This window comes from Austrofundulus limnaeus, unplaced genomic scaffold (assembly GCF_001266775.1).
Source record: "Austrofundulus limnaeus strain Quisiro unplaced genomic scaffold, Austrofundulus_limnaeus-1.0 Scaffold142, whole genome shotgun sequence".
In the NCBI taxonomy this organism is placed as follows: domain Eukaryota; kingdom Metazoa; phylum Chordata; class Actinopteri; order Cyprinodontiformes; family Rivulidae; genus Austrofundulus; species Austrofundulus limnaeus.
In genome coordinates, this window is record NW_013952544.1 from 765,263 (window position 1) to 779,278 (window position 14,016).

General features: G+C 43.3%; 3 protein-coding genes across 3 annotated transcripts in view; 1 reads left to right on the forward strand and 2 right to left on the reverse strand.

Annotated features, from left to right (window-relative positions):
• Positions 1 to 1,317: 1,317 nt before the first annotated feature.
• LOC106523012 (tubulin alpha chain) lies at positions 1,318 to 4,517 on the reverse strand. The gene is made up of 4 exons (XM_014016292.1): positions 4,439 to 4,517; positions 2,814 to 3,036; positions 2,571 to 2,719; positions 1,318 to 2,494 (listed from the first exon to the last, which is right to left on the reverse strand). Exons 1-4 carry the CDS (start codon positions 4,439 to 4,441, stop codon positions 1,517 to 1,519), a joined length of 1,353 nt encoding a protein of 450 aa, XP_013871746.1. The 5' UTR covers positions 4,442 to 4,517; the 3' UTR covers positions 1,318 to 1,516.
• A 3,489-nt stretch (positions 4,518 to 8,006) lies between these two features.
• Positions 8,007 to 11,539, reverse strand: las1l (LAS1 like ribosome biogenesis factor). The gene is made up of 2 exons (XM_014016293.1): positions 11,301 to 11,539; positions 8,007 to 10,044 (listed from the first exon to the last, which is right to left on the reverse strand). The coding sequence occupies exons 1-2, from the start codon at positions 11,394 to 11,396 to the stop codon at positions 8,446 to 8,448; spliced, it is 1,695 nt and encodes a 564-aa protein (XP_013871747.1). The 5' UTR covers positions 11,397 to 11,539; the 3' UTR covers positions 8,007 to 8,445.
• A 756-nt stretch (positions 11,540 to 12,295) lies between these two features.
• haus7 (HAUS augmin-like complex, subunit 7) overlaps positions 12,296 to 14,016 on the forward strand; it is a 5,505-nt gene continuing 3,784 nt past the window's right edge. The window contains exons 1-6 of the mRNA XM_014016294.1: positions 12,296 to 12,406; positions 12,764 to 12,879; positions 12,955 to 13,025; positions 13,101 to 13,162; positions 13,245 to 13,435; positions 13,572 to 13,680. Coding sequence (XP_013871748.1) covers positions 12,365 to 12,406; positions 12,764 to 12,879; positions 12,955 to 13,025; positions 13,101 to 13,162; positions 13,245 to 13,435; positions 13,572 to 13,680 — 591 coding nt within the window. The 5' untranslated portion in view covers positions 12,296 to 12,364. The remainder of the gene's footprint in view (positions 12,407 to 12,763; positions 12,880 to 12,954; positions 13,026 to 13,100; positions 13,163 to 13,244; positions 13,436 to 13,571; positions 13,681 to 14,016) is intronic.

Below are 14,016 nucleotides of genomic sequence, written 5' to 3' on the forward strand. Positions count from 1 at the left end.
CTGCATTTAGTTTGCTTAGAAAAGCTGTCTGACAAAGGATTTTAATGTTGCCACTACAACACATTGCACAAAGCTAAATAAGTTTACTAAAGTAAACATAAATGGTAACTTTCTATCAGAACAATTGCACAATTTGCACTCCAGATATTTTATATCGTTGCACTTCARCTCTATTTTAACAACTGTTCTACATGCATTTCAGCATAAAAATGTTAAATTACTGTGCTGTAAAGTGGTTTGATATATTAAAAAATTCTGCCTTTTGTGTATTCTCTGCTAAAGTATTACTAGACGAACTTTTATATTCATACAAAATGATACTTTGATATGAAAATTTTTAACGTCACATGATTCTTATTGCCCGCAGCAGACATTCAGATAAATATTTGACAACTTTGCTGAATATTTGTCACCATTAGGCTCTTTTTCATTTATGCAGATTTTTAATTTTGTATTTAAAGAAACATTTTGTAAATTTTGGTTCTATTACATTAAGGTAAGTTGCAGCACTGTTTGTGCAGAGCTTTGAGTGATGTAAAACTGTCAGTGTTTCATTGCAGCAAAAGGTTTATCCCTTTAAGATCCTTTTATTGTAACAGGAAGAGCTGAATCTGAGCCGGTCAGATCTAACACTGAAAACTTGAAAACCTGTAATCCTTAAGCTTCTGTGATTTGTAGGCCTATTCATTTAGAATATTAATTTCCTTGGTCATCCTTGATGAAATTTAGACCTCAAACTTTTTAAATCCATAATTAAAATCGAGAGATCCATGAGATTCAAGTGGGGGAAAAAACAGTTTAAGGAATCAAGAGCTGTAAAGTCGTCTAATTGAACGAGTGGTTTGATGGGAGGTGCTTGCTCTGGCTCCGCCCACTTCAATGGATTGTTATATTGATGGATGCCATAACGTTAATGTTCCACATAATGTAATTTTCCAATTTTTAACCATTTTAGATGGAACTGTGCTTTTTAAATAACTTACATATATGATAGAAACAAATTAGGAAGATTACGAACTTACTGGGGGGTGGGGTATTTTGCAAAACTGACTGATCTTTATATCATGTTGTTATTCCCTCAAGTGCGTAGTGTTGCTTTGACTCATGCATGTTTAAAAAAAAAAATCTGTGGTAGCCATGTGGAATTTGCTGATACAAAGCTCCGCCTATTTACATAAAGCTCCTCCCTGGGGCTTAGTTTGCAGCTGAGASCCCACCCCACAGAGAACCCCTCCCCAGAAGCACTGTTGTGAAGATGTGCTGAACTGAGAATGTCAGAAATGGTTGGAGGTTCTGAAAGAGCCAGAGACCAGTTTCAAGGTAGATCATGATGCAAAATCCAATTTATTTTTATATATTTGACATATACATAGCATTTTCAGAAATACTGAAAAGTAGAAGTTACTTGAATGCGATATAGATTTTAACTATGTGCCTGGAAAATTGGCTTTAGAGCATTAAAACTCAGACAAAGTAATGCACGTAAAAAATTTATTTTGATTTAGTAATTCTCTGATTAATATTCTTCACCATCTTCATCTTCTTCTCCCAGGCTGTCGGTTCCAACCTCCTCATAATCCTTCTCCAGAGCTGCCATGTCCTCCCGGGCCTCAGCGAACTCCCCCTCCTCCATCCCCTCTCCTACGTACCAGTGGACGAAGGCCCTCTTGGCGTACATCAGGTCAAACTTGTGGTCCAGTCGAGCCCAGGCCTCTGCGATGGCGGTGGTGTTGCTCAGCATGCACACGGCCCTCTGTACCTTGGCCAGGTCTCCACCGGGGACCACGGTGGGCGGCTGAGAGTTTATGCCAACCTTGAAGCCGGTGGGACACCAGTCCACAAACTGGATGCTGCGTTTGGCTTTGATGTTGGCGATGGCGGCGTTGACRTCTTTGGGCACCACGTCTCCGCGGTACAGCAGGCAGCAGGCCATGTACTTGCCGTGTCGAGGGTCACACTTCACCATCTGATTGGCCGGCTCGAAACAGGCGCTGGTGATTTCTGACACGGTCAGCTGCTCGTGGTACGCCTTCTCAGCAGAGATGACCGGGGCGTAGGTGGCCAGGGGGAAGTGGATTCGAGGGTACGGCACCAGGTTGGTCTGGAACTCAGTCAGGTCCACGTTCAGGGCRCCGTCGAAGCGAAGAGAGGCGGTGATGGAGGACACAATCTGGCTGATCAGCCTGTTCAGGTTGGTGTAGGTGGGACGCTCGATGTCCAGGTTCCTGCGGCAGATATCGTAGATGGCCTCGTTGTCCACCATGAAGGCGCAGTCCGAGTGCTCCAGGGTGGCGTGAGTGGTCAGGATGGCGTTGTAGGGCTCCACCACAGCAGTGGACACCTGGGGGGCCGGGTAGACCGAGAACTCCAGCTTGGACTTCTTGCCGTAGTCCACCGACAGACGCTCCATCAGCAGGGAGGTGAAACCAGAACCAGTGCCCCCACCAAAGCTGTGGAAGACCAGGAAGCCCTGAAGACCTGTGCACTGGTCCGCCTGAGGACAGACAACACATTTAGTCATTTCACTGCCTTCATTAAAAYCTGAAGAGCTTTGAATTGACCGTACTCACCAGTTTGCGGATCCTTTCCAGAACCAGGTCAATGATCTCCTTCCCGATGGTGTAGTGTCCACGGGCGTAGTTGTTGGCAGCATCCTCCTTACCGGTGATCAGCTGCTCAGGATGGAACAGCTGCCGGTAGGTTCCAGTGCGCACCTCATCTGATTGGGTGAGGAATTTAAAATCATTGGTGGTTCCTACATTTCACTTCACTCTACTTTGTGTTTAATTTAAACAAAATATGGCTCTGCTTACCAATGACAGTGGGCTCCAGATCCATAAAAACAGCTCTGGGGACGTGTTTTCCTGATCCAATTTCACTGAAGAAAGTGTTGAAGGAATCATCTCCTCCTCCAATGCTTTTGTCAGTCAGCATCTGGCCGTCCGGCTGGATTTCATGCTCCAGGCAGTAAAGTTCCCAGCAGGCATTGCCAATCTGGACTCCGGCCTGACCAACGTGTACTGAGATGCACTCACGCTGRGAGAGAAACATGTTTTAATATTAATAATGGTTATACTTGGGTGAGTCTGACTTGGTAATCTAATCGTGAAAGCTTAGCATTAGAGAAACTACTTGTACTGTAGGGGTTTTGATACTTCAGCAGCCACCATTTTCTTCCAAACTGCTGTGGCTGGATTGTGCAACACTGCTCTGTGCATTTATTTCCTCCTGCTTTTGTCATTCCTACAGATTAACAAATTGTGCCAACGTCAGGAAGTTGGTTGCAGCCTCATCGAGTTTACTGTCTGTCAGTGTTTTGAAGAGACAATTGAAAATATGATCAGAATAATTTTTTTCCAGTGACCCATTAGAGATCAGCTGACAAATGTTTTATCTGCCTTTGATCCAAATTAAATAATGCACTTGCTTTTGTCCTTCGCTTTGGAAGGAAGCTATTAGCAAAGTGTGTTGATGCTCATCTTCATCACTTGACACATTTCACAGCTTTGTTTACAAAACAAATCACATGATTTTTTAAAGAGTTTATTTCTTGGCATTTTAAGACACATTAAGTTGATTTGATGTTGCAGTTTGCTGATAAGAGCCATGAAATCTCATTCATTTCCTGCTACTTTTGCATTGGATTTTATAAAAGTTTTGTTTTTATGATACAAGATGCTTCCTACAGAGACCAGAATGAATCTTCCTAATTCTCAAGACAACTTCTTGAAGCGACGAGCTAAAAGGTGAAATGGTTACAAAGACTCATGGTTCAGCTGTGAACTGCAGCAAAAATGAGCTGATTTCACCAAAAACATCCAGAACTTCCTTCATACTTCAGATAATCACATGATTTTAGTTTTATTTTGTAGGTTTTTAAATTTGCTGTCCGATTGGACAAACAATTTACCCACATCCCTACTTGCATTGCTCTTCACAAGCAAGAGCAAAGAGATGGAGAAAAAAAAAAAACACATACACCATTGTGACCATTTGATTTGACAAATTCACTAAACTGAGCTGGAATAAAAGTTTGCTTAAATGTGTGGTGAACTAGAAAACAAATGGTTTAAAGGGTTTTATCTGTTCAGCCTGCAGCCCTGTGATTCATTAGCCTTTATTAACAGACCTCCACATGACAAAATGTGGAAAAAAAAAATCTATAAAGCTGAAGACATCTTTTGTTTTAAAATCAGGGGTGTGAATCAGATAGGAAATACTCCCATGAATAACTTTATATAGACAAAAATTACAAAAAGTTAATCATTCTCTAAACTACAGCTATGGTAAAATAGTTAAAAAAAAATCACACCAAGACTAGATTAAAAAAAAACTATTAAAAAAAAGGTATAAAAAGCTTATTTGTGGCCTCAAATGGTTAAAAAATGAGAAGTGAAAACCTCAAGATCCCAAATCAGAATAAARCTTTCTTACTCACCATGTTTCTAGCAGCTTAAAAATTAGCTTTGGGACAAAGAAATTAAAACTTGCTCCCACACTCAGACTTTAGTCTGTTGTACAAGAAGCTCTTAATGAAAAGTTTGCAGTGGGACCACTTATAYCCATTTTTTGCTCTCTGATTAGTCAGATGACACCTGCTCCTCCTCCTGATTGCTCCTTTTCTATTGGTTTAAATCACAGACATGTGTGTTGTTTGTTTAGATCAGATTGCACTAGTGATGGCCACATGAAGGTCCATTTCTGTCACAACTCCCTCTGCTGCACCAAACGTTTGGCCTGTCTTGGCTCTCTTGAATAAAATGAAACATTCAAGCCTCCAAAAATATATATGGTTTATTTTGTGGCTTATTTTTGTAATTTTGGATAAATTGGTGTTTTTTTAATTATAAGTTTTTTTTTCTTTTGTATGTTTTTAAATAAACACTTGTCATATTTTTAATCAATGTGTTTAAAAAAACACCACAGAGGGACTGCATTTTATTTTACTTAATCAGGCAAATCCCACTAAGATTGCAAAAAAGGCTTGGACCTGAACATTGTTTTGATCTGTGGGAGAAAATCCGCACAAGCACAGGGAGAACATGCAAAGTTCACACTGAAAGACCCGGGTCAGAATCAGGGATCGAACCCAGGACCTTGTTGCTGGGAGGTATCAGTGCTAACCTGAGTTATTGTGCTGCCAGTGCTAATGAACACTGGGGTCATGGTGACTATTTATAGTTTATTAAAGACAAGTATTTTCTTTATTCTGTGCTTGGACTCAGTTTCTCTCTTTAAAACCATTGTCAAGCTCACAACATGAATATACTGTTTTTTTATTATTCATTGGAACATTTTATTCACCATATCTGTAAAGCTTTTTACTACTGTGGTTCTAACCCCAAAAACTCCAATAATAAATCAAATTATAACAGAAAAGTTGACACATCTCCTTACCTAATTGTTAAAAACGTAACAGATTTCTGTGAAAAACCTTGTGGGGAAAAAACAATCTGTGAAATGCTGTTTCTTTTTGCAGGCATCATAAATGTATGTMAGAAAACAGTGAAACACAAACACTTGCACACAGGTTGTGCATTTGTTTTAGTCTGCTTAGATATGTTGTCAGTCATAAAAGGATTTCATACAAGTCCCCACTAATGCTATGTTGCACAAAGCTAAATATGAGACATTTTGTGAGGTGAAGTCTTTTTACCAAAACCACACAGGAGTCTTCTGTTGTTGTATTTCAGCTCACCAAAGTGTGYGTTAAGATGTGGCCCTCTGGTAACTAAATTATGACCCCTTCCATCAGTGAAGTTGCCCGTTATGTGGTTTGCATATAGACACTTAGGGTTTTGGGTTAGAGTAGTGGTGGAGGGGAAACTGGCACCACGCCGACCTCTGCCTCTTCTTCTTTCCTTTTTTTAATTACTCTATAGAACAACACGCACCAGCAGTACATCTGGTGGGGTGTGTGGGTGGGGGGGGTGTCAGGGTCTTTATTCCCATCCCGTTCCCCAACTGCCATTTGGGGAGGGGGTCCTGAAGAAGGGCGGGCCGCCGGGTGCGGTCCTGGGCTGTGGGTGGGCTCGGGGCTTGGACGTTTGCCGGGGACGGGGCTGGCTCTCCATCCTCCCTGGTGCTGCTTGGTCTCCTGAGATGTGGCTCTTGGTTCCTGTGGGTGGTCCCCTGGCCGAGGTGGCTGCCAGGTTCAGGGAGGTGGACGGCTGGGGGGGTGCACTTGGTCATTGGCGGTGTGGTGGGGTGGTCATGGGTGTGGCTTCTCTGCGGCAGGGGGCTGGCCGGGCGTCCTGGTGCGGCCCGGGCCGGGCCTTGGCTATCTGCTYCTCTCCACCTCAGAATGATTGGGTCTACCTCCTGGGTTCAGGTGTGTGCTGCCTCCAATAGGGGGTGGATGCATGTCCTGGACCTGGGGGGTATAGAGTGTGTATCGGGGGTATGAGTGGAATGTGGCGWCTTTGTATGTCTTTGACTGAGTGGGGGTGAGGATGAGGGTGGGATGGTGCGATTGTGTATGTTTGGGTATTTGTCAGGCTGCGGTCTGGGCTGCCCCTCCTGCTGGTTTATCTGGGGGCCCACTGCTGCTCGGCCCCCCGGTGGGGTGTGTGCCGGCCTGGCCTGGTGACTGCCTGCTGGGGCTCGGGGCCTCTGGACCTGTCGGGCTTTGGTCTGGGTGGGGGTGGGGGGTGCCCTGGGGGTCTGGACCTCTGTGCCCTTTCCTGGATCTGCTCTGGTATGGCGGGTGCTGGTGGGGCCCATGAGCTTGTCGCTGCTGGCCCCGGGGGCTGTACGTGTGGTCGCTGGGGGGACTCTCCCAGTTCTCCCCTATGGTCTGATCTGGGGGGTGGGTGGACGGATCTTCCCGTGTGGGTGCCCCTTGGGGCTCTGCGCTCGGGATCCCTCTCAGGCCCTTGGGCTCTGGTCTTCCCTATGTCTGCCTCRTGTCTTGGGGGTTGGGTCTCGGTCCTCCACAGTCACTATTAAATATTCCATTGGAGAAATCTTGTATATACACACATGTTCACAACTGCTCACAAACAGGTGCTCTGATCCAGGGGTTCTGACAGGTCACTGAGTGTGTATATGTCTGTGTGTATATACTGACAATATTTATGAATGTAGGCATGTATGTATGTATATCTTTATATATGTATGAGTATGAGTATATTTTTATATATGCCCTCCATGTATTTATCCATTTATTTTTCAGGTGAGCGGACAGATGTTGGGTGTGTGGTCCTGTGTTTTGTTGGTGTATATTTAATATACTTCTAATCGCTATTTCAATSTSTYTYTMWWWWYWYYTCTGTTTTTCTCTCTGTCTCTATTTTCTCTTCACTTTAAAAAAATCACTGAAGAAATAAATAAACTAAATAAACTAATATTTGGTTTTGTTTTCTACTGAAGTGACAAAAAAATAAGTTGCCCGTTATGAAGTGTTTAAGTCCTCTGACAGCTTTACATACCCACATTTCAGAAGTTGTTTTTTTTTTAAACTACTAACTCTTCCGAACTTCTTTTTAAGTTAAAACTAAGAAACCCAGGGACACTGTAGCAGGGTAAAAATGGAAACAAAAAACCTGGGACCTTTCACATCGTTCACCCAAAGGCAGCAGGCCAGATTGATTTTAAATTGGCTTAAGAGCATTWAAACTCAAAGACAAAGTGATGCACATAAAATACTTCATTTGGATTTAGTAATTCCACTGATTAATATTCATCATCTTCATCTTCCTCTCCCAGGAGGTCGGTTCCAACCTCCTCCTCATCCTTCTCCAGAGCTGCTTTAGTTGAATCTTATTTTGTAGTTTAAGTCCTATCTTTTGCTCAAATAAAAATATTTTACCCTTTTCAATCTGCTGGTGCAACAAAATCGCTCAGACTGGGATTAACAAATCTGAAGAAACTTTTGAATCTGAAGGTTTGAGGGTTTCTGCCTTTATAAAGATTTTAACCTAAAACTTTTGTGTTTTTCATCTGTTTAAAGTTTCTTTTTTAGCTTTTGTAACGCACCAACACTCAGCTCAGGTAATCAGCAGAAATAAAAGAAAAACTTTTTATTTCAAATATTTATGAAAAGAGACAAGAACATAAAACACAAAACCTGTTCATTATTCTTCAGTGATTTTCAGCTGAGAACAAAAACAAAACTGTTTCTGAAATCATCATCATGGAAAAAAGATTCAAATGTCTCCAGGTCCGAACTTTAACTTCAGATTTTTACAAAACTGTAAAGTGAAAATTAGAAATAACATGTCACTTCAGGAGCTGAAATATTAAAACAAGCATTTTAAATGTTTTTTTAGAGACTTTTTAACAAAATAACATCTGATTCCAGCTTCCTGAAGCTGAAAATCCTGTTCAAACTGAATCAGCGTGTATTTTTTCAGTAAGCAAACATTTTTTTAATGAGTTGAAAATAAATTCATGAGTTTTATTCTGTCCTCTCAGAAACAGACATTTTGAGGAAATCAGAGATTCTCAGAAAAGTTTCAGTCCAGACTTCAGTCTGCTGATGTCGCTTTGGCTCCAGACGAGGCCTTCGGCGGTTCTGGTGGGTCCGGAGGTTCCCGGAACATTCTGGGTCCCGCTGCTGTCCAGGTCCACCGGCTGGTCCAAGATGGTCATGGGTGAGAAGGTCTCCACCATGAGGCAGGATGGGTCGTCAGACTGTCCCGGAACTTTCCCCAGAGGAAAGTCCTTCCACTGGACTTTGTCRGGACACACCTGCCAGGGGGAACCTCGGAGAAGCTTCGCCTTCTCAGCCAGATCCTCGGCCCGCTTCAGCTCCTGGGGAGGGCTGGTTCTGTCTGAGCCCCCCGCGCTCCGCCACAGCTGGCCGTGCTTCTCCTGCAGACTCTCCAGCGTGTAGACCTGCTGGTGGCCCCGGGCCGAGCCGGGGTCCGAGCGAGCGGGCTGGGTGTAAATGGAGCAGAGCYGCAGCAGGTTCTGCTGGGTCTCCGGAGGGAGGGGGTGCTCCATGTCGTCCAGGATGAGCTGGAGCAGGTGAGGCGTGCTGACGCAGGGGGCGTCCAGGCAGGCCGACAGCAGCTGCTGCCACTGCAGCTGCATCCGGTTGACGAAGACCCGGTCCCTGGCCCGGGCCTTCTTCTGCCCCTTGGTCTCGAAGCGGTACTCGAAGCGGTTGCTGTTGCAGACGAGCAGCTCCGAGACCCAGGAGGACAGATAGAAAGTTCTGTGGTGGTCCTTCGGGCTGAGTAGCTTCAGCTCCTGGAACAGCTTCTCCAGGAGGAGGTGGATGAAGGACGGGGAGTTCAGCATCTTCAGGAGGGGCAGCCAGAACCGCAGGAAGACCTGGGGGACTCTGGGTTCGGTGGGGCTGGAGTTCTCGGAGGGATCGAGGTCCAACGTCTCCAGCTGCTCYGCCGTCGGAACCAGAAACCCGTCCTCCACCAGAACGTCCACCAACATCTCCGTGGACTCCAGGGCAAACTGTTTGATCTCCCCCAGCAGCCAGCTCAGGTCTGCGAGGGGGGACGGGTTCCTGTCTTTGTCCTCCTGGAGCCCGTCCAGACTCTGGAACCGGTCCTTCTCCAGACTCTGGAACCGGTCCTTCTCGTAAGCAATCAGGAGTTCTCGTGCTGTTTTGTAGTTCTCCATCTCTTGTTGTCTGGCGAGGAGCTTCTGGTCCTCATCCTCCCCGTCAGAGTCCCAGTCCTCATCAGGACCACTTCCCAGCTGCCTGGACCAGTACGTCTGATGGAGCCACTCCAGAACCACCTTGCACCCCTTCCGGCACCATTTCAGAGTGGGCAGCTTCTTGTGGGTGATCTCGTGCCTCAGGTTCACCACCCACTCCGGGATGTTCAGTTTCCCGGCCAGGTGCCTCAGAGGCCGGGCTACCATCCCCTGCTTCCGCTCGGTGATCAGGTTCACGAACCGGACCAGGGCCGTCCCGTAAAGCATGACCAGTTCGTCCCCGCTCAGCTGCCCGGACCGGTCCATGACCTGGCACCTCACCAGGTCCGCCGTGCAGTCCACCGCCACGGGCGTGCTGTTGGCGTACCGAGACTTCCAGGCCGAGATCCTGTCCACCGCGAACCTCTGCAGGGCCACATCCTGGTAAGGTAAGGTAAGGTTATTTATAGCACATTTCATGTACAAGACAAAGTGCTTTACATAAAACATTAAAAGCAAGGTATCAGCACAGTGAATACAACATATAAAATAAAACACAATAATATAAAACAAATAAAATACATTTAAAAAATAACAGATAAAAGCAGCAGTGCAGAAAATCTGCAGATGTCTGATCTAAGGAAAGGCAGCGGCAAACAGAACTGTCTTCAACTCTGATTTAAAAGTGCTGAGACTTTCAGCCGACCTGCAGTCTTCAGGAAGTTTRTTCCAAATGTGAGGAGCATAAAAACTGAAGGCTGCCTCTCCGTGTTTGGTTCTGACCCTGGGAACAGACAGCAGGCCTGTCCCTGACCACCTCAGGGCTCTGGGTGGTTTACAGCCGACCAGAAGATCAGTCATACATTTTGACCCTGGACCATTCAGCGTTTTATAAACCAGTAGCAGTATTTTGAAATCAACTCTTTGATAGACGGGGAGCCGGTGTAAAGATTTAAGAACTGGAGTTATTTGGTCCCTTTTCTTGGTCTTTGTGAGGACTCGAGCAGCAGCTCTGAACTAACTGCAGCTGCCTGATTGATTTTTTTTAGAGAGGCCTGTGAGTCTACTAAAAATAAATGCATGGACAAGTTTAAAAGTCCTGTTGAGGCATCAATCCTTTGATCCTTGATATATTCTTATATATTCTTTAAATGATAATAGGTTGACTTCAGAACTATTTTTATAATAAGGCTGTTAAAATTCAGGTCCATGACTACACCCAGATTTCTAGCTTTGTTACTGGTTGTTAAGGTCATTGATTGAAGCTGAGTACTAACTTTTAATCGTTCCTCCTTGGCACCAAAAACAATTATTTCAGTTTTGTTTTTGTTTGAACAGAGTTTTGCACATCCAATCATTAATTTGATCAATGCAGTTGATCAGTGTTTGAATTGGACCATGGTCTTCTGGTGATATGGTTATATAAATTTGCGTGTCATCTGCATAATTATGGTAACTTATTTTATTGTTATTTATAAATTGTGCCAATGGGAGCATGTAGAACAACAGAGGGGCCAAGATGGAGCCTTGTGGGACTCCACAGGTCATTTTTGTTCGATCAGATTTGTAATCATCTATAGACAGAAAACAGTCTCTATCCTTTAGGGTTCAAACCAGCTAAGTGCTGTASCAGAGAGTCCCACCCATTTGTTTAGCCTATCTACTGGTATGGTGAACCGTATCAAATGCAGCACTACCTGGGAGTAGAGGTACTCCAGAACCTGGTCCCACTCGGCTTTGTTGAGCCAGGCCACCACATGGCCGCGTTTTTTCACGGAGCKACCTTTCTCCATTTGTAACGGCGGAGCGGAGCTGTGGACCGAAAAACTGATGCTTTCTGATGGAAACTTTAAGAAAGATTATTCAAAATGAACGGAGAAAACATCGATCAGCTTGAAAATGTTCTACTCTGTATTCCGGGAGGAGAACTAATACGCATGCGCAGCTTTTTTGTTTTACGTTACTGACATTTATCGGAGCGCCATCTGCTGGACCGGAGCGGAAGCGCAATAAATGTAGTTTCAAAATAAATGCAAAAGACTTTTGTAATAATAAAAAAAATACATATTTGACATGTGCAAAGTATTTGGCAATTAAATTAGGAAAAAAGTATTTTATTTTTTAAAACGAAAATTAAAAAAGACTACCATACACTACTGGGCAAAAATCTTGATCCACATCTGTTTGTAATTTTTAAAGAACGACATGTCATTCAAAGGTGCTGAGTAATAGATTTCTAGGTGTTGAAGAATCCTTCCATAAAATATATGTTTTTATTTTGTTCAGTATTGTGTTAGATTTTATTGTCATTCTCATACGTTTTCTATATGAAAAATTTTGTCCAAACCAGTTTAAACTCCTACATAATAAAATTTGACTTTGAATTTTTCACTCATGTTTATTGTAGTGCTTTTGTTGACCAATAAAATAAAAAAAAACATATTAAAATTATTGACAAAAGCAGCGAGTGTTCAAGGAAAACTACATTATCTTCAGTTAACCAGAGGGAAAAACAAAATTGGGTTGTTTTAAAGCAAACTGTTAATCAGTGAGGGTTAACTCAACACTTTCCCTCTGTTCTGTAACTGCAAAATTAGATTTGTATTATTATCTATAAAATAAATAGAACTTGAACGTTCSCGTTGTAGTCAATGGGCCGCTGCAGTGACTCATTCTGTCCATTAGGGGGCGCTGACTGTCGCCTCCTGAGGAGATATTTCCTCAGTCSGGTCGAGAAGAAGAAGAAGGTAACATTTGGAAAATGGCGGGTCCTTTAGCGCAACAAGTTTATCATTCACTGCAGGTAAACAAATTAAAAAAATACTATGTAGTACAGTTACTTAAGTAGCGTTAATTCTGTTAAATACAAGCTGTTACGTTGTGTTTAGTATCTTGTCTGAGTTTGATGTTTCTTCAAGCTTTTAGACGGTAAAAGTTATATTTAAAAACATTTATGGACAATTTMAATTTGGACAAGCGTGACATTTACTCACGTTTTGAAATAATTGTTATATATTTTATGAAAAAATACCAAATTGCATACATTAGGCATCATCAGTCAATCTGTTTCTCATATTTAGATGTAACCTTTTGACTGTAAGTTTTCCTTGTAACACTTAGCCGTATATAAAATAAAATGATGTCATCATTTGTTCTCCAGGCCGCGTCGTGTCCTCTGGTCCAGGATCTGTACCTGCAGGAAGATGAAAGCATGTTGGACCTGTTGTGTTCTCCCTCAGAGCTTCGGACCCACATACTGGCCTGGATCTGCTGCAGGCACGTTTTCCCTGAACTTGTTGAATTTAAACCAAAACTTATGCTTGACTCTTATTTCGACGTGTGTCATTGCAGCATCAACCCAAACTTTTCCAATTCCAAAGCCGTGTCGGCGAGGTCTAAAGACCCAGATGCTTTAATGAGAGGTGAGGACGTAGCCTTTAACATTTTAGAGCAAAAAGCATTGATGTAACCGTTTTTTTCCTTCTTCCTGTAAACAGCAATGTTTGCTTTTGGCCAGGAGCTGATGCTGAGTAAAGCAGATGATCTGGACCTGATCAGAGTGAGAAGTTGGTCCACGTGTTGGCACTCCTCTGGTAAATGTGTCGATTGTGTTAATATAACTCCGTTTGTGTCTCATTAAGGGCGAAGCGAGTCCTCTGCGGCAGCTTCAGTTCCTGGAGCAGCTCCTGACTCTGGTTCCTGGTTGTAAAAAGTCTACAGGGAGCAGAAGCGATGGAAAGGCTCTTCTGAACGAGCTTTTTGCTGCGGAGAACCTGCAGAACCTCGCGCAGATGCTCAGGCCCACACTGGATCCCTGGCCTGCACAGCTAAGGTACGTTTTGTGTCACAGCGACGGAGATAAAGTAACTTTCAGGGTGAAATCCCAGAATGTCACAGCTTAAATGTTCTGTTTTATGCCAGGGGAGAAAAACATTTGAATATAATTTAGTTTGTTTCTTCTCTCACAGGGCTTTACTTAAAGGCACCAAATCATCTAATAAAGCAAGAGAAGAGTTCACTGATGTTTCTGCTCTCCTACAGTCAGCTCAGACAGAACTGAAGGAGCTCCAGTCGAAGGTATTYGATGTCTGCTGTATTAAAGGTTCTGACCTCCTGATATCTGAACGTGCTCAGAACAAAGCCTGATTTCAGACTCTCACTCTGTTTGGAGCATCTTTCATCTCACTCCCAAACAAACACATCTTTATTTCCTGATACTTTAAAAGCCCTGTATTGATTTTTAATCAAAGCTTAATTGTGACCCGTCACATGGAAATGAGGATGAAGTAGAATGTGGAGAAACAGGCAGATTTAGGGTTTTGATTTAAACGTGTGCAAAAATAAAAATTTACAAAAATATATTAAATTAATGCCTTATCAATGAATTATTTGAATTAACTGTCTGGAATATAA